Source organism: Schistocerca piceifrons, chromosome 4 (assembly GCF_021461385.2).
Source record: "Schistocerca piceifrons isolate TAMUIC-IGC-003096 chromosome 4, iqSchPice1.1, whole genome shotgun sequence".
Taxonomy (NCBI): Eukaryota; Metazoa; Arthropoda; class Insecta; order Orthoptera; family Acrididae; genus Schistocerca; species Schistocerca piceifrons.
This window is the reverse complement of record NC_060141.1, coordinates 678,685,606-678,705,867: the sequence shown is the minus strand read 5'-3', so window position 1 is coordinate 678,705,867 and position 20,262 is coordinate 678,685,606. Positions and strand designations below refer to the sequence as shown.

The 20,262-nt window shown below is 44.8% G+C and overlaps 1 protein-coding gene across 1 annotated transcript in view; it reads left to right on the top strand.

The window, feature by feature from the left end:
- The window catches only part of LOC124794622, a 212,408-nt gene that overhangs the window by 168,895 nt on the left and 23,251 nt on the right, over nucleotides 1-20,262 (top strand). Inside the window, exon 22 of the mRNA XM_047258114.1 lies at nucleotides 5,251-5,412. Coding sequence (XP_047114070.1) covers nucleotides 5,251-5,412 — 162 coding nt within the window. The remainder of the gene's footprint in view (nucleotides 1-5,250; nucleotides 5,413-20,262) is intronic.

Sequence of the window (20,262 nt, the reverse complement as noted above, 5' to 3'; positions counted from 1 at the left end):
CTAGTTGGAGCTAGATGCATGGGATATTTTGTTTTGGAAATTGTTAGGAAATCCAGTATTCAGAGATTCACAGTATCAAGTGTGTGCCGAGGATACCAGAATTTACTCATTACCTCTCACCATTGACAATGCAGTGGGTGATGGCCTTCACTTAACAACAAAGAACACTGGCATTTGCGAAGGGTTGTCAATGCTAACAGACAAGCAACACTACATAAAATAATGGAAAAAATCGATTGGGGACATACAGCAAACATATCCGTTAGGACAGTGCAGCGAAATTTGGTGTTTAAGGGCTATGGCAGCAGAAAACAGACAGGCAACAAAAATTTGATTTTCATATACACATCAAATTACAGGAAAAAAGGCCCTATGAACATGTCTGGAGTTGGACAGTGTGAATGCAATAACAAAATATTACCCTGGAACACAGTACAGAGCTGTGTCACATCCATGTCACAACAAATGTTCAAAGTGGCCTTCATGGATGCAGCGTATGCATTCACACATCTCATCATAGATTGCTGCACTCTTTTGCACATTCCGGCCTCTCTCCGAATAGCGTCACAGGTGTTGTGAACATGCTGATGAAGGGTCTGCAGATGAGGAACTGGTTCGGGATATACAACACCGTTCAGATGCTCCCAGAGATAAAAATCCAAGGGGTTTAAGTCTGGCGATCTAGCAAGCCATGCTACAGGGCCTCCTTGTCCTATCAAATGTCCAGGGATGATGATGATGATCTGTTGGCAAACTTTAATGCAGAAAGGGGGTGGTGCTCCATCATGCAGAAACCACATAACCTGTCTTACTGGCGAATGCAGATACTTAAGTAACTCAGGGAGAGCATTCCACAGGAGGTCCAGGTACATTCCTCCATCAATGCTTTGTGGAATAATAACTGGTCCATTTATGTGGTTCTCAAGAATCCCATTGATGCTGAACCGATGCTGATGAAATTCCTCAATCATTCTCCAAGGATTGTCTGTAGCGTACAGATGATAATTCTTTAGATTAATAATGCCAGTTCTGATACAGGTTGCTTTGTCGGTAAAGAGGACTGATGACAGAAATCCCGTAATTGTGATGGTCTGGTGCAAAAACTATTGATTAAATCCTACCTGTAGAATGAAATTGCTGCTGATAATCCTTGTATGGTTGTCATACAGGGTACACATAATTGTACTTTGGGTACACCATGTTGGTGGGCTACTTGCATGGAACTAGTACTAGATTTGTCTCAATGTCCTGTAGGACCCCGTCCTCCAAATTGGTGTAAGCACAGTCTGCCACTTAAAGGCACATTTGTCTGTCTGAAAGGACTACACAGAAGCCCAAAAAGGGCTTTAAATTATGTCTGATGTGGTTGGTGTCTGTGAGGGTGCTTGTTTTGGTATAGCTGTACTGCACCTCAACCGGTTCCATCTGCTTGCCTGTACACAAATGCTACCTTGACTTGTTCCCTGATATGAACACTGGGCGATACTGCTGCTTACAGCAAGGTGCAACAATCACACATCTTGCAATACACAAGGAACACATGGCACATGGTCAGAGAAACATGCATTCGTCGGCACCATCTACTGTGGCAACAATGTATTTCTGGACACATGTTTGTAGGATCTTTTTTCGTCCATTTCGAGTCAGGAATAGTTTGTCATTTATTAATGTTCGTTATATGTATATGAGGATTGTCAGTGAAAGAAGGAAGAAATGATGTGAAGGAACACCAGCAAGGAGTAGTATGTTGCATTGGTTAGGGAGTACTATGATAGTAGAAGAGATAGTGATGATGGAACAAAATTGCTTAATCACAGAACTTGACTGCAACAATATCTGGTGTCTATTACCTGTAACACTGAAGCTGTACAAGTAGATTTATTGTAAAGTAATGCGGAAATATGCAAATGTGAGTATCAGCAAAAAAAATGTGAGAAATGTTCTATGGAAAGATTGGTGTTTGATTCGACCAAAGTGTAGATTTGAATTATTTTAGTAAAATACAGACTGCTGGTGCAAAATGCCACCAGCAACAAATACTTTTTAAAATGCTTTATTCCTGCACAGTAACTAGTTTTGCACTATAATGACCTCATTACATTAATGTTTTGTCAGTGGCATTTTGTTCACTCCTGCATTGCTCAAGAATATTTGAATATTTAGCATCGGTTTGTATGTTGTTTTGATAGTATAAACATGCTGATGTGCTTGCATTTGGTTAGATATAAGGCAAAACACTTCTTTACATTTAAACGTGTTCAGTGGATGGCACTTTATATTGTTTGGTCCTTGTGCTCTTTCTAATTAATTCACAGACAATTGCAGTGCAAACAGCACACACATTTTGAATGAATCACTATAGTACACAAACACTTTGTAATGTTTTTCATGTTAGTTCCAGCCTCAGATCTAGGCTTTGCATTTGTTGGTTTTGTTTACAATCTAAATTTAATATTTAAGAACTATAGGACAAGTTGTTTTTAGGTGGTGTTTTGTTGCATACTATAAATTTCACACACACATTTGCATGCTAGACCATAACAAGCTTTGCTATAATGTAGCATGAACAGAGATACCATTAGACAAAAAAATTGAAGTAAATTTGCAATTGCCACACAGATGGATAAACATGAACACACTGGTTCTGATATAGAAGATAACTTAGTTACTACATACTACTAACAAAGGTAAGAAAATGGACCAAAGGTAAGAAAATGGACCTCTAGAACGACTATAAATATACATTGTCACCCTCAGTTCACCCCAGTTATATTCTAAATGAGCAACTGGAATTAGCTAACAAACGATTTCTACATATATTTCTTGGGATCTTCACATAAGTTACACACTACATGGAACGAGGACACACACCAGTCAGAAATCTGAACTAGAATATCCACACTGCAACAGAAAAACACATAAACTACTTACGGCCCTATCAATGACAATAGAAGAAAGGAAACAGATACCAAACTCAACACACTAGATACACACACTGTGTAGCCTAATGACAAATATTTTTAACATTTTATAAAATACGCTGTAACTTAAATACACTTACATTGGAAATAACCTGTTTATATTGTCAGTATTATCAGTTTGAAGTTAACTAAATCCAAGCTCTTAATAGATAGAAGTTTCCTCCTCCCTGTCCCCACCTTTTTAATTATGTGTTTTCTTCAACATACTTCAGCTTTAATGACGTTAAAAAATCCCCCCCCCCCCCTCCTCCTCCTCCTCCTCCTCCTCCTCCTCCTCCTCCTCCTCCTCCTCCTTCTCCAGTCTCTAGTGTAGACTGTTCCATGTATACCATATTTTCAACATGTCAGGAAAGTAGAGTATGTCTCCTGAACGGTGTCATGGTTCATTCTCCCACTGCTCCCTTCTTGCAGTTTTTACTTTGAAAGGTTTATTGAAGCACCTGGAAATTACTGTATTGTCAGCTGGCATTTTCCTGACCATTCCTATATTTATTGTGCTCACTGTATTGGTGTGAGATTATGGATATCTAAGAGGCGTCCAGTTATTTCCAGTTCTGATGTGATGGGGCATGTCCAGCATGGTCTCTATCCAAGTGATGGGTGTGCTGCCAACTCCCGGATACTCTGTTAATGACACACTTTCCCATGTGCCATGCATCCCTTGGTACAGATGGCGTCTTATCTTGGATTGGGTTTCTTTGCTTAATGGATTCTCTTTGGATTGTAAACAATGATAGGATGTAAAGCACACCTGAGGCTGAAACTGATGAAGAATAGTGTGTGTGTGTGTCACAGTGCCATATTTGTAATGTGTGTGCTGTTTTCCCTGCAACAGTTTGTGCATTGTCTAAAATGCGCATAAAGACTGAACGAGACAAAGTGCCATACACTGTATCATTGTAAGTGTATACAACTGTTTCACCTTGTATCTATTCAAATCTTCATGTGCAGTGTAAGAGTGGAAAACATGTTGCTGACGAAAACATTAATGTAATCAAAAACATTAGCCATATGAAGCTGGGCATGATACCCTGAATCTGGTTATGTCATTAAAGAATTTTTAAAAGTATTTGTGACTGATTGAGTGCCAACAATCCTTAAATTCTCCAGAATTCACAAGGTCAAGCATGGCCAAAATAATATACACGTTAGTTTGTGGAAGACGTGCGTGATCAGTTTCAGAAAATGTTAAGGCAAGACAAATTACAAAAAAGCGAAAACCTTATGGGGTCTCTTTATAGTGGAAAGTATTATGGACTGTAAATTGGAAAAAAAAAAATTCCTGATTTGGAGAAGAGCAAGAATACTCTCAGTAGGTAGCCGTATATGGGATAATGAAAAGAAGTCAAAATTGTGTTTAAAAAGGGAGGAGGTACAGCTGCAACTGAACACCAGTGCTATTAAACTCTTATGTTGAAGAGACAACGAATGAAATGAAGACGAAGATGAAGATGAAGAAGAAGAAGAAGAAGAAGAAGAAGAAGTGAATCCAGAGAAGAAATGGAAGTGTAAGGGAACAGTGTTGGCTGTGAGTAGGATTACGTAAAAAAAAGAAACTATCAAATACAACGAACAGGTAGCTTGGCAGATCCAAGAAAAGTTTACGTAATATTCAAAACTGTAAAGAAATATATGAATGCTTTATCTGTTGTTATGAAGCACCTTGCTACATTTTTTGTCATACAAAGTGTCTGCTTAATCTATAAGACGCACATACAGTTACAGTTTTGAAAGTATTGCACTCCATTACAAGTTTCTTATTATTTCTGAAATTTTTGTCTTAGATACTTGTTACTTCACAATTATGACTAATTATTATTATTTGACCCAAAAAGCCGGCCGGAGTGGCCGAGCGGTTCTAGGCACTGGAACTGCGCGACTTCTACAGTTGTAGGTTCGAATCCTGCCCAAGGCATGGATGTGTGTGATGTCCTTAAGTTAGTTAGGTTTAAGTAGGTATAAGTTTTAGGGGACTGATGACCTCAGTTGTTAAGTCCCATAGTGCTCAGAGCCATTTCAACCATTTAACCCAAAAAATCTTCATATTCTGTATGTAATTATTATTGAGTAAAAAGTAACTTTTTGGCATTTACTCATATAGTGTTAGAACATAGTAAACAAGATTTTGATACACACAAGTATAATGTAAGAAAAGGCAAAACTTCATGAAAGTGGCTTACTTTGAGGTTATGTTAGGGTTATAAATTTATTATTACTTTCAAGTGAAAGTTGCCATCAATCTAATAGTAAAACTTCCATCAAATTCTAGGTGCATGGTACAGAGCAGCTTGTTTAGATGTAGAAAGAAATCTGGTAACAGTTATCTTCATTGATTATGGCAACACAGAGGAAGTGTCCTTCAAAAACATCAGGAAAATGCCTCCAGATTTCATGGATACCCCAGTAGCTGTTGTTGCCTGTACAATTAAAGGTGAGATTATAATTAATATCATGGAAATTTTCAGTTTATTCTCTTAAAATTCTACATTATTTTTGTAATAGAGGGAGTAGATTAAATGTGAGTAGCATTTTAGATCAAAATGATAAAACTTAGTTATGGAATAATAGACTTAGGAGAGGGAATTCCCTCCACCCACCACCTCTCTCTCTCTCTCTCTCTCTCTCTCTCTCACACACACACACACACACACACACACACACACACACACACACTATATATATATATATATATATATATATATATATATATATATATATATATCAATATAATGGAAGGAAACATTCCACGTGGGAAAAATTATATATAAATACAAAGATGAGGTGACTTACCGAACAAAAACGCTGGCAGGTCGATAGACACACAAACAAACACAAACATACACACAAAATTCAAGCTTTCGCAACAAATTGTTGCCTCATCAGGAAAGAGGGAAGGAGAGGGGAAGACGAAAGGAAGTGGGTTTTAAAGGAGAGGGTAAGGAGTCATTCCAATCCCGGGAGCGGAAAGACTTACCTTAGGGGGAAAAAAGGACAGGTATACACTCGCACACACGCACATATCCATCCACACATACAGACACAAGCAGACATATTTAAAGACCAATATGTCTGCTTGTGTCTGTATGTGTGGATGGATATGTGCGTGTGTGCGAGTGTATACCTGTCCTTTTTTCCCCCTAAGGTAAGTCTTTCCGCTCCCGGGATTGGAATGACTCCTTACCCTCTCCTTTAAAACCCACTTCCTTTCGTCTTCCCCTCTCCTTCCCTCTTTCCTGATGAGGCAACAATTTGTTGCGAAAGCTTGAATTTTGTGTGTATGTTTGTGTTTGTTTGTGTGTCTATCGACCTGCCAGCGTTTTTGTTCGGTAAGTCACCTCATCTTTGTATTTATATATAATATATATATATATATATATATATATATATATATATATATATATATATATAAGGGAAACATTCCACACGGGAAAAATATATTTAAAAACAAAGATGATGTGATTTACCATACGAAAGCGCTGGCAGGTTGATAGAAACACAGACAGACACATACATACACACAAAATTCTAGCTTTCACAATCAACGGTTGCTTCGTCAGGAAAGAGGGAAGGAGAGGGAAAGACGAAAGGATGTGGGTTTTAAAGGAGAGGGTAAGGAGTCATTCCAATCCCGGGAGCGGAAAGACTTATCTTAGGGGGGAAAAAAGGGCGGGTAATATACAGACACAAGCAGACATATTAAAAGGCAAAGAGTTTGGGCAGAGATTTCAGTCGAGGTGGAAGTGCAGAGGCAAAGATGTTGTTGAATGACAGGTGAGGTATGAGTGGCGGCAACTTGAAATTAGCGGAGATTGAGGCCTGGTGGATAACGGGAAGAGAGGATATATTGAAGAGCAAGTTCCCATCTCTGGAGTTCAGATAGGTTGGTGTTAGTGGGAAGTATCCAGATAACCCGGACGGTGTAACACTGTGCCAAGATGTGCTGGCCATGCACCAAGGCACGTTTAGCCACAGGGTGATCCTCATTGCCAACAAACACTGTCTGCCTGTGTCCATTCATGCGAATGGACAGTTTGTTGCTGGTCATTCCCACATAGAATGCGTCACAGTGTAGGCAGGTCAGTTGGTAAATCACGTGGGTGCTTTCACACGTGGCTCTGCATTTGATCGTGTACACCTTCCGTGTTACAGGACTGGAGTAGGTGGTGGTGGGAGGGTGCATGGGACAGGTTTTACACCGGGGGCGGTTACAAGGTTAGGAGCCAGAGGGTAGGGAAGAAGGTTTGGGGATTTCATAGGGATGAACTAAGAGGTTACGAAGGTTAGGTGGACGGCGGAAAGACACTCTAGGTGGAGGGGGGAGGATTTCATGAAGGATGGATCTCATTTCAGGGCAGGATTTGAGGAAGTCGCATCCCTGCTGGAGAGCCACATTCCGAGTCTGATCCAGTCCCGGAAAGTATCCTGTCACAAGTGGGGCACTTTTGTGGTTCTTCTGTGGGAGTTTCTGGGTTTGAGAGGATGAGGAAGTGGCTCTGGTTATTTGCTTCTGTACCAGGTTGGGAGGGTAGTTGTGGGATGAGAAAGCTGTTGTCAGGTTGTTGGTGTAATGGTTCAGGGATTCCGGACTGGAGCAGATTAGTTTGCCACAAAGACCTAGGCTGTAGGGGAGGGACCGTTTGATGTGGAATGGGTGGCAGCTGTCAAAATGGAGGTACTGTTGCTTGTTGGTGGGTTTGATGTGGACGGACGTGTGAAGCTGGCCATTGGACAGGTGGAGGTCAACGTCAAGGAAAGTGGCATGGGATTTGGAGTAGGACCAGGTGAATCTGATGGAACCAAAGGAGTTGAGGTTGGAGAGGAAATAGTGGAGTTCTTCTTCACTGTGAGTCCAGATCATGAAGATGTTGTAGTGTTGGCAGAAGAGCCAACACTGTGTTTCTAGAGGAGGCCGAAATGCACGCATTTAATTACACGCTGACTGGCGTGAGGTCTGGAACAGGACAATATCTTGAGAATTGCAAATAAAGTACGTAGATGATGTAATACTTAACTTTAATCCACAATTGTAGACCATCACTCGTTACGGTACATGCTTCATAATATTAATTATCAACCGCTATGACGCCTTGCTAGGTCGTAGCAAATGACGTAGCTGAAGGCTATGCTAACTATCGTCTCGGCAAATGAGAGCGTATTTGTCAGTGAACCATTGCTATGAACGTCGGCTGTACAACTGGGGCGAGTGCTAGTACGTCTCTCTAGACCTGCCGTGTGGTGGCGCTCGGTCTGCTATCACTGACAGTGGCGACACGCGGGTCCGACGTATACTAAGGGACCGCGGCCAATTTAAAGGCTACCACCTAGCAAGTGTGGTGTCTGGCGGTGACACCACAGATGTCATCAATAAATCTGTACCAAACTTTGGGTTGGCAAGCCTGGGTAACCAAGAAGGCTTCCTCTAAGTGACCCATGAATAGGTTGGCATACGAGGGGGCCATCCTGGTACCCATGGCTGTTCCCTTTAATTGTTGGTATGTCTGGCCTTCAAAAGTGAAGAAGTTGTGGGTCAGGATGAAGCTGGCTAAGGTAATGAGGAAAGAGGTTTTAGGTAGGGTGGCAGGTGATCGGCATGAAAGGAAGTGCTCCATCGCAGCGAGGCCCTGGACGTGCAGGATATTTGTGTATAAGGAAGTGGCATCAGTGGTTACAAGGATGGTTTCCGGGGGTAACAGATTGGATAAGGATTCCAGGCGTTCGAGAAAGTGGTTGGTGTCTTTGATGAAGGATGGGAGACTGCATGTAATGGGTTGAAGGTGTTGATGTACGTAGGCAGAGATATGTTCTGTGGGGGCTTGGTAACCAGCTACAATGGGGCGGCTTGGATGATTGGGTTTGTGAATTTTAGGAAGAAGGTAGAAGGTAGGGGTGCGGGGCGTCGATGGGGTTAGGAGGTTGATGGAGTCAGGTGAAAGGTTTTGTAGGGGGCCTAAGGTTCTGAGGATTCCTTGAAGCTCCGCCTGGACATCAGGAATGGGGTTACCTTGGCAAACTTTGTATGTGATGATGTCTGAAAGCTGTAGCAGTCCCTCAGCCACATACTCCCGACGATCAAGTACCACGGTCGTGGAACCCTTGTCCGCCGGAAGAATGACGATGGATCGGTCAGCCTTCAGATCACGGATAGCCCGGGCTTCAGCAGTGGTGATGTTGGGAGTAGGATTAAGGTTTTTTAAGAAGGATTGAGAAGCAACGCTGGAAGTCAGAAATTCCTGGAAGGTTTGGAGAGGGTGGTTTTGAGGAAGAGGAGGTGGGTCCCTCTGTGACGGAGGACGGAACTGTTCCAGGCAGGGCTCAGTTTGGATAGTGTCTTGGGGAGTTGGATCATTAGGAGTAGGATTAGGATCATTTTTCTTCGTGGCAAAGTGATATTTCCAGCAGAGAGTACGAGTGCAGGACAGTAAATCTTTGATGAGGGCTGTTTGGTTGAATCTGGGAGTGGGGCTGAAGGTGAGGCCTTTGGATAGGACAGAGGTTTCGGATTGGGAGAGAGGTTTGGAGGAAAGGTTAACTACTGAATTAGGGTGTTGTGGTTCCAGATTGTGTTGATTGGAATTTTGAGGTTTTGAAGGGAGTGGAGCTGGAAGTGGGAGATTGAGTAGAGGGGAGACACTGTGTTTGTGTGCAATAAGAGGAGGTTGAGGTTTGCTGGAAAGGTTGTGAAGGGTGAGTGAGTTGCCTTTCCGGAGGTGGGAAACCAGGAGATTGGATAATTTTTTGAGGTGGAGGGTGGCATGCTGTTCTAATTTGCGGTTGGCCTGTAGGAGGATGCTTTGAACAGCCGGCGTGGATGTGGGAGACGAAAGATAGAGGACTTTGATTAAGGATAGGAGTTGACGGGTGTGTTCATTGGCTGAGTTGATGTGTAGGTGAAGCATTAGGTGGGTGAGGGCAATGGATTGTTCAGTCTGGAACTGGTATAGGGACTGATGGAAAGAAGGGTTGCAGCCAGAGATGGGAACTTTAAGTGTGAGGCCTTTGGGGGTAATGCCAAATGTCAGATAAGCCTGAGAAAATAAAATATGGGAGCGTAATCTGGCTAGGGCGAAGGCAAACGAATCTGCTCCAGTCCGGAATCCCTGAACCGTTACACTGACAACCTGACAACAGCTTTCGCATCCCGCAACTACCCTCCCGACCTGGTACAGAAGCAAATAACCAGAGCCACTTCCTCATCCTCTCAAACTCAGAAACTCCCACAGAAGAACCACAAAAGTGCCCCACTTGTGACAGGATACTTTCCGGGACTGGATCAGACTCTGAATGTGGCTCTCCAGCAGGGATACGACTTCCTCAAATCCTGCCCTGAAATGAGATCCACCCTTCATGAAATCCTCCCCACTCCACCAAGAGTATCTTTCCCTCGTTCACCTAACCTTCGTAACCTCTTAGTTCATCCCTATGAAATCCCCAAACCTTCTTCCCTACCCTCTGGCTCCTACCCTTGTAACCGCCCCCGGTGTAAAACCTGTCCCATGCACCCTCCCACCACCACCTACTCCAGTCCTGTAACCCGGAAGGTGTACACGATCAAATGCAGAGCCACGTGTGAAAGCACCCATGTGATCTACCAACTGACCTGCCTACACTGTGACGCATTCTATGTGGGAATGACCAGCAACAAACTGTCCATTCGCATGAATGGACACAGGCAGACAGTGTTTGTTGGCAATGAGGATCACCCTGTGGCTAAACGTGCCTTGGTGCATGGCCAGCACATCTTGGCACAGTGTTACACCGTCCGGGTTATCTGGATACTTCCCACTAACACCAACCTATCTGAACTCCGGAGATGGGAACTTGATCTTCAATATATCCTCTCTTCCCGTTATCCACCAGGCCTCAATCTCCGCTAATTTCAAGTTGCCGCCACTCATACCTCACCTGTCATTCAACAACATCTTTGCCTCTGCACTTCCGCCTCGACTGAAATCTCTGCCCAAACTCTTTGCCTTTTAATATGTCTGCTTAGTCTGTATATGTGCGGTTGGATATGGGTGTGTGTGCGAGTGTATACCTGTCCTTTTTTCCCCCTAAGGTAAGTCTTTCCGCTCCCGGGATTGGAATGACTCCTTACCCTCTCCTTTAAAACCCACATCCTTTCGTCTTTCCCTCTCCTTCCCTCTTTCCTGACGAAGCAACCGTTGGTTGCGAAAGCTAGAATTTTGTGTGTATGTATGTGTCTGTTTGTGTTTCTATCGACCTGCCAGCGCTTTCGTGTGTGTGTGTGTATATATATATATATATATATATATATAAAAAAAAACAAAGATGAGGTGACTTACCGAACAATACCGTGTCTGTATGTGTGGATGGATATGTGCGTGTGTGCGAGTGTATACCTGTCCTTTTTTCCCCCTAAGGTAAGTCTTTCCGCTCCCGGGATTGGAATGACTCCTTACCCTCTCCCTTAAAACCCACTTCCTTTCGTCTTCCCCTCTCCTTCCCACTTTCCTGATGAGGCAACAGTTTGTTGCGAAAGCTTGAATTTTGTGTGTATGTTTGTGTTTGTTTGTGTGTCTATCGACCTGCCAGCGCTTTTGTTCGGTAAGTCACCTCATCTTTGTTTTTATATATAATTTTTCCCACGTGGAATGTTTCCTTCCATTATATATATATATATATATATATATATATATATATATATATAAAATGATTTGACTTACCAAATGAAAGTGCTGACAGGTGTGTATGTTGTGGTTGTTTGTGTGTCTGTCGACCTGCCAGCACTTTCATTTGGTAAGTCAAATCATCTTTGTTTTTAGGTATTTATTTCCTACGTGGAATGTTTCCCTCTATTATAACCATATATATATATATATATATCCTTTTGTCTTTCCTTCTCCTTCCCTCTTTCCTGACGAGGCAACCATTGGTTGCGAAAGCTAGAATTTTGTGTGTATGTTTGTGTTTGTTTGTGTGTCTATCGACCTGCCAGCGCTTTTGTTTGGTAAGTTTCATCATCTTTCTTTTTATATATATATATATATATATATATATATATATATATAGGGAAACATTCCACGTAGGAAAAATATATCTAAAAACAAAGATGATGTGACTTACCAAATGAAAGTGCTGGCAGGTCGACAGACACACAAACATACACACAAAATTCAAGCTTTCGCAACAAACTGTTGCCTCATCAGGAAAGAGGGAAGGAGAGGGAAAGACGAAAGGATGTGGGTTTTAAGGGAGAGGGTAAGGAGTCATTCCAATCCCGGGAGCGGAAAGACTTACTTTAGGGGGAAAAAAGGACGGGTATACACTCGCGCGCGCACAGACACATATCCATCCACACATATACAGACACAAGCAGACCTATTAAAAGGCAAAGAGTTTGGGCAGAGATTTCAGTCGAGGCGGAAGTGCAGAGGCAAAGATGTTGTTGAATGACAGGTGAGGTATGAGTGGTGGCAACTTGAAATTAGCGGAGATTGAGGCCTGGTGGATAATGGGAAGAGAGGATATATTGAAGAGCAAGTTCCCATTTCCGGAGTTGAGATAGGTTGGTGTTAGTGGGAAGTATCCAGATAACCTGGACGGTGTAACACTGTGCCAAGATGTGCTGGCCATGCACCAAGGCATGTTTAGTCACAGGGTGATCCTCATTACCAACAAACACTGACAATGAGACATACTGTGGACAGATCAAATGAAGGGTTACATTGAGGTACACAACAACTGATTACTATTATAAATTCTGTTTATGATTAACAAAAAACTTCAGTCCAGCTATACAGTAGGCTCTTTTGAGTAAATTGAACAACTGAACTAATAGGACTTGCTACAAGTTGATAATATTTGCACTGACTGTAAAGACTAAGTGGAAGGGGTAATGGTAAGGGAAGCACACTGTGAATCTGCACACTACCAGTTCCATCATGTGTGCAAGTGAACGTGAGTACATGACATCCTCATGGCTGTGGACAATGTTCACTCAGCGGTTTCACTTCGAGAGGTACACGAGTCATCTACGGCCCTTACCCCAGGGGGCTCAATGTTCTTCTTACCTCCTCTGAATGTCCTTGATTGTCCTTTTCTTGTAGACGCTACTTAGACTTTTCACGATTTTGGTCCCATTGTGGGGGTGGGGGGGGGGGGGGGGGAAGGGGGCGCAGGGGCGGGGTCGTTAAGTACCTGCTTAGTGGTAACTCTCTGACCATGCAGGGATTGCACTGTTGGTGCCTGCGCTGCACATTCCCTATGTGTGCCATGGAGAATGAGCCCATCATGACTGGGGCAAGGGGATTCCCAGCAGTAGATTACTGGCAAGGTAGCTGTTGCTGAGGCTAGGTGGCGTGCGTGGGGAGAGCCCCCATTTGGAGTGGGTGGCACCATGGCAGATAGTTCACACATGAAGTGACTTAAGCTTTCTCCGACAGGTGACCACATTGTCACAGCAGTATCTTCGAATGGGAAGGCCCCGTACGGTACAACAAAATATCATCCCGATGCGTTCCCTGGCCATGGTGTGGGAGGGGTATAGGACCAGACTACGAGTAGAAAGAGACTCCCCCCAATACCTGGTCCAGGACCGACAGGGACACCTTTTTGGCCACAAAGTCGTTCTTTTCTGTTGAACATATTGAAGTCAAGACCGAGGAAGCTGCAGCCATCCCTAAGATGAAGATCAGATTAAAACATCACCTGTCCAGTCACAGAAGCTGCTCTCTTGTGAAAAGTTGGGTGACATTCTCTTGACTGCCACTCCCCACAAGAGTTAGAGCGATGGGATGTGCACTTCATCCGTCATGTCCATAGGCTACACCTTACAACTTTTCAATCCGAGCCATTCATTCTTGGTCGTCCACTCTTATTATTCCCTCGTGGCTTTTGTACATCACTCCCTACAGTATACCCCTATTTTTTTCTCAGAATTTCAAACATCTTGCACAATTTTACATTGTTAAACACTTCTTCCTATGAACGTGTCGTGATATTTCTTTAGTCGCACTTCCATTAACTACAACATTAGAATTGCCTCTCTGGTGCCTTTACCTTTTCTAAAGCCAAACTGATTGTCATCTAGCACATAGTCAATTTTCTTTTCCATTCTTCTGTATATTACTCTTGTCAGCAACATGGATGCATGAGCTGTTAAGCTGATTGTGTGATAATTCTTGCACTTCTTATCTCTTGCAGTTTTCAGAATTGTGTGGATGATATTTTTCCGAAAGTCAGATGGTATGTTGGCAGACTCGTACATTCTACACATGAATGTGAATAGTTGTTTTGTTGCCACTTTCCCCCAATGATTTTAGAAATTCTGATGGAGTGTCATCTATCCCTTCTACCGTATTTGGTCTTAAGTCCTCCAAAGCTCTCATTAATTCTGATTCTAGTACTATATCCCCTATCTCTTCTTAATCAACTCCTGTATCTTGTTCTATCACATCAGATAAATTTTCCCCTTCGTAGAGGCCTTCAATGTACTCTTTCTACCTATCTGCTCTCTCATCTGCGTTTAACAATTGAGTTTCTTGCACTCTTAATGTCACTGAAGATTGTTTTGACTTTCCTGTATGGTGAGTCAGTCCTTCCGACAATCATTTTTGGATTTCTTCACATTTTCATGCAGCCATTTTGTCTTAGCTTCCCTGCACTTCCTGTTTACTTCATTTCTGTGATTGTCTCTCTGTAATTATGAATTTCCCTGAACATTTTTGTACTACCTTCTTTCATTGATCAACTGAAGTATTTCCTGTTACCCATGGTTTCTTTGCAGTTACCTTTTTTGTACCTATGTTTTTTCTTCCCAAGTTCTGTGGTGGCCATTTTTAGAGATGTCCATTCATCAACTGTACTGAGCTATTCCTTATTGCTGTATGCAGCCTTAGAGAACTTCCAGCAGACCTTGTCATTCCTTAGTACTTCTGTATCCCGTTTTTTTGCATATTGATTTTTTGCAGCCTAATCTCTTCAACTTCAGCCTAATCTTCATTACTACTACATTTTGTTCTGGGTCTTTATCTGCCTCTGGGTACGTTTGACAATCCGGTGTCTGATTTTGGAATCTCTGTCTAGCCATGATGTAATCTTTGAAATATTCCTGTATTAACCAGCCTTTTCCAAGTATACTTCTTCCTCTTGTGATTCTTGAACAGAGTATTCGGTGTCATTAGTTGAAACTTATTACAGTATTCAATTAGTCTTTCTCCTCTCTCATTCCTTGTCCAAGTCCATATTCTCCTGTAACCTTTTCTTCTACTCCTCCCCCTACAACTGCATTCCAGTCCCCCATGACTATTAGATTTTCATCTCCCTTTATGTGCTGTATTATCCATTTAATACCCTCGTATACTTTCTCTACCTCTACCTCTACCTCTTCCTCTTCAGCTTGTGGCGTCGGCATGTATATCTGAACTATCATTTTCGGTGTTGGTTTGCTGTCGATTCTGATCAGAAAAATCCTATCGCTGAGCTGTTCACTTTGACACACTCCTTCTCCTGCCATTCTATTCATAATGAATCTTACTGCCATTGCACCATTTTCTGCTGCTGTTGATATTACCCTGTACTCATCTGACCAGAAATCCTTGTGTTCTTTCCATTTCATTTCACTGACCCTTACTCTTTTCGTTGACTATACAGTCTTTCTCCTCCCTCTTGCAGTCCCCTCCTGGAGATCTGTGGGAGGCTATTCTGGAATCTTTCACCGATGGAGAGATGATCATGACACTTCCTCAGTTACACCCCCCTGCGGGTCCGGGGGTTAGAATAGGCCCGAGGTCGTAAGAGGCGACTAAAAGGAGTCCCTCCCCCTCAAGGGGGTAGTTAGCGCCTGCGTCCGGAGAGGGATGGTTCCACGACCTATATTTGCGGTCATTTTGGTTTTTCACTACTTCTTGTTTCTTTCTTCCTTCCTCTGGTTGGTTCCTTTCTTTGTTCTTCTCCATCTCACTGTCTTACTTACTCTTCGCCTTGCCTCCTTCGCCTTGCCTCCTTCGCCTTGCCTCCTTCACCTTGCCTCCTTCACCTTGCCTCCTCCACCTTGCCTCCTCCTCCTTGCCTTCTTTGGTCTCAGCCTCGGCGTTTGAGACAGTGTGTCCTCTCTCTCTTATTTTTCCTCTTCTTCCTTCCTACCTATGCGCGCCTGAAGGCCGACCCATGCGTTAGCATGCGTAGCCGGTGACGGGGTAACGCGTAATTCCCCACCCTGGGTAGACAAGTAAGGCACGCAAGTACCCCCTGGTAAAGGCCAGGCCCAGGGAGGGGTGATTGCCTGAGCTGATACCTTCTGACCATGCCGATTGGTCCTTCCGTCTGTTTCTCGGGAGGTGTGACCTGAGGTGTAAACATTCACGTAAGGGGGGAGTGCCCTCTGAGAGGGTCCCCACAAGGAAGGAGCGCGCCATCGGAGACGCTGGCAATGGATTTCTCTTCTTCTTCTTCTTCTTCTTCTTCTTCTTCTTCTCTCTCAACTTCTGCCCACAAACGGAAACTTCACCAGCCGCCAGCCCCACAGTTCCTCGTAGTTTCTCGATCTGAGGATGGAAAGGATTTTTCCTCTGTCAACCCTTTCGTTATCCAGAAGGGCGTAGATGCCATAGCCGGATCTGTCATGTCTTGTACCAGGTTGCGTAATGGTACCTTGTTACTAGAAACGGAGAGCGCCTTTCAGGCACAAAAACTGCTTCGGGCCACACTCCTGTACACGTTCCCTGTCCGGGTGGAGGCTCACCGTACTTTGAATTCGTCTCGTGGTGTGGTATATACTAGATCACTCGACGGATTGACTGACGAGGAGATTCAGTCTTTCCTCGCTGAGCAGGGCGTGACGGCTGTCCATAGGGTCATGAAAAAGGTCAACAATGACCTTGTACGGACCCGGACACTTTTCTTGTTCTTTGATAGTGTTCAGCTGCCGTCGCGCATCAAAGCGGGCTATGAGGTTATTTCTGTTCGCCCCTATGTCCTGACACCTACGCGCTGCTACCAGTGTCAGCGTTTTAATCACACTCGCCAGTCTTGTTCCAATGCGGCTAAATGTGTCACTTGTGGCAGGGATGCCCATGAGGGTGACTGTCCACCTCCGTCTCCTCGTTGTGTGAACTGTCAGGGTGACCATGCAGCGTCCTCCCGCGACTGTCCCATCTACAAGGAAAAATGCTGTATACAAGGAATTCGGGTCAAAGAGAAAGTGTCCACCTTGGCTGCTCGCAAGCTATTTGCTAGTAGGAAGCCCACGCTGCTCCCAGCTGGGAAATACAGTACTGTCCTCGCCTCTCCTCGGACTACCAGGGAGGTGGCGACGCAGACATGCGATCTGACCTTCAGCACTACGGTCGTCCGTTCGGCCAGTGCTAAGATCGCGCGGTCGATGTCTCCTCTTCCTCCCGTCATCCCTCAGACACAAGCACATTCATCAGCTTCTGCCGAGACGAAGACTCAGAAGTCAGATTCACGGGCCTTCAAGAAGGAACCGTCCCGTGCACACTTCCTATGTACTTCGAACTCCCAGCCATCGACCAGTACTTCCACTAAACGACCTTCCAAGAAGGCTCATAGGAAGCACAGTTCTCCTTCTCCGCCGCCACGGCGCATTTCTTTTCCTGCGCCACCCAGCGGTTGCCGCCCCAGGCCGTCATCCGTTTCGCCTGGTCACACCGCTGGTAGCCGAACATCTGGCCGTTCACCTGCAGAGGAAGCTCCCCCTCCCGGCCATCTTAACAAGATGGCCGATGAACCTGTAGAACCAATGGACGATGACTGTCCGCCTACTGATAGCGGCGGCAGTGCTCGCTCGAAGCCAGGCCGTCAGTGGCCTTCGAGGTGACTCCTTCTCTCATCTTCCTTTTCTTGTCACGACGGCACTTATTCACTGGAATATTCGCAGCATTCGCTCCAACCGAGAGGACTTGAAGTTGCTGCTCCGCTTGCACCGTCCGCTCGTCGTAGCCCTCCAGGAAACAAAGCTACACCCATTCGATCAAATTGCCTTGGCACACTACACCTCTGTGCGTTTTGACCTACCCCCTGTGGCAGGTATTCCGGCTCATGGAGGGATTATGTTGCTGGTCCGGGATGATATTTACTACGATCCCATCACATTGCACACCGGCCTGCAGGCAGTTGCCGTCCGAAGTACTCTCCCCACTTTTACATTTTCCATTTGTACCGTTTACACTCCATCGTCGTCTGCCGTTACCAGGGCAGACACGATGCAAATTATTGCTCAGCTACCTGCGCCATTTTTATTAACTGGAGACTTCAATCCCCCCCATCTCCTTTGGGGCTCTCCAGCATCCTGCCCGAGGGGCTCCCTGTTAGCAGACCTTTTCAACCAGCTCAATCTTGTCTGCCTCAATACTGGCGCCCCTACTTTTCTTTTGGACACATCTCACACCTATTCCCATTTAGACCTCTCTATATGTACTACCCAACTTGCACGCCGGTTTGAGTGGTATGCACTTTCTGATACATATTCGAGCGACCACTTCCCGTGTGTTATCCATCTCCTGCATCATACCCCCTCTCTGTGCTCAACTAGTTGGAACATCTCCAAAGCAGACTGGGGGCTCTTCTCTTCCAGGGCGACTTTTCAGGATCAAACCTTCACAAGCTGCGATAGTCAGGTCGCACATCTCACGGAAGTCATTCTCACTGCTGCTGAATATTCCATCCCTCACACTACTTCTTCTCCACATCGCATACCGGTCCCCTGGTGGACCACAGCATGTAGAGACGCTTTACGTGCTCGTCGACGTGCTTTACGCACCTTTAAACGCCACCCTACAGTGGCGAATTGTATCAATTATAAACGATTATGTGCGCAGTGTCGTCGTGTTATTAAAGAAAGCAAGAAAGCCAGCTGGGCTGCTTTCACAAGCACCTTCAACAGTTTTACTCCTTCTGCTGTCTGGGGTAGCCTGCGCTGGCTATCTGGCACTAAGGGCCACTCACCAGTTTCTGGCTTGACGGTCGCGAATGACGTCCTTGTGGCCCCTGTGGATGTCTCCAATGCCTTCGGCCGCTTTTTCGCAAAGGTTTCGAGCTCCGCTCATTACCACCCTCCCTTACTCCCCCGAAAACAGGCAGAGGAGGCTAGGCCACGTAACTTCCGCTCCTCGATTCGTGAAAGTTACAATGCCCCATTCACCATGCGTGAACTCGAAAATGCAGTTGCCCGGTCACGATCCTCCGCTCCAGGGCCTGATTCTATTCATATTCAGATGCTGAAGAACCTTCCTCCTGCAGGTAAAGGTTTCCTTCTTCGTACTTATAATCGCATCTGGATTGAGGGACATGTTCCCGCATGCTGGTGCGAATCTATTGTTGTCCCGATTCCTAAGCCGGGGAAGGACAAGCACTTGCCTTCCAGTTATCGACCCATCTCGCTTACCAGCTGTGTCTATAAGGTGATGGAGCGAATGGTTAACTCTCGTTTGGTTTGGCTGCTCGAATCTCGACGCCTACTTACCAATGTACAATGCGGATTTCATAGGCGCCGCTCTGCTGTTGACCATCTGGTTACCTTGTCGACCTTCATTATGAAAAACTTCTTGCGGAAGCGCCCGACCGCGGCTGTGTTCTTTGATTTGGAGAAGGCTTATGACACCTGTTGGAGGGCGGGCATTCTCTGCACCATGCATACATGGGGCCTTCGCGGTCGCCTCCCTCTTTTTATTCGTTCCTTTTTAATGGATCGACAGTTCAGGGTACGTGTGGGTTCTGTCCTGTCAGACACCTTTCGCCAGGAGAATGGGGTGCCACAGGGCTCAGTTTTGAGCGTCGCTCTCTCTGCCATAGCGATCAATCCAATAATGGATTGCCTCCCAGCTGATGTATCAGGATCCCTTTTCGTGGACGATTTTACCATCTATTGCAGCGCGCAGCGTACATGTTTCCTGGAGCGCTGTCTTCAGTGTTCTCTTGACCGTCTTTACTCCTGGAGTGTCGCCACTGGCTTCCATTTTTCTGCCGAGAAGACGGTCTGTATTAACTTCTGGCGCTACAAAGTGTTTCTCCCACCGTCCTTATGACTCGGTCCCGTTGCTCTCCCATTCGTGGAGACAACAAAATTTTTAGGTCTTACATTTGACAGGAAACTTAGCTGGTCTCCACATGTGTCATATTTGGCTGCCCATTGTACCCGTTCTCTAAATGTCCTCCGTGTTCTCAGTGGTATGTCGTGGGGAGCGGATCGAACTGTCCTACTTCGCCTATATCGGTCGATCGTCCGCTCCAAGCTGGATTATGGGAGCTTCATGTACTCCTCTGCACGGCCGTCCATCTTACACCGCCTCAACTCCATACAACA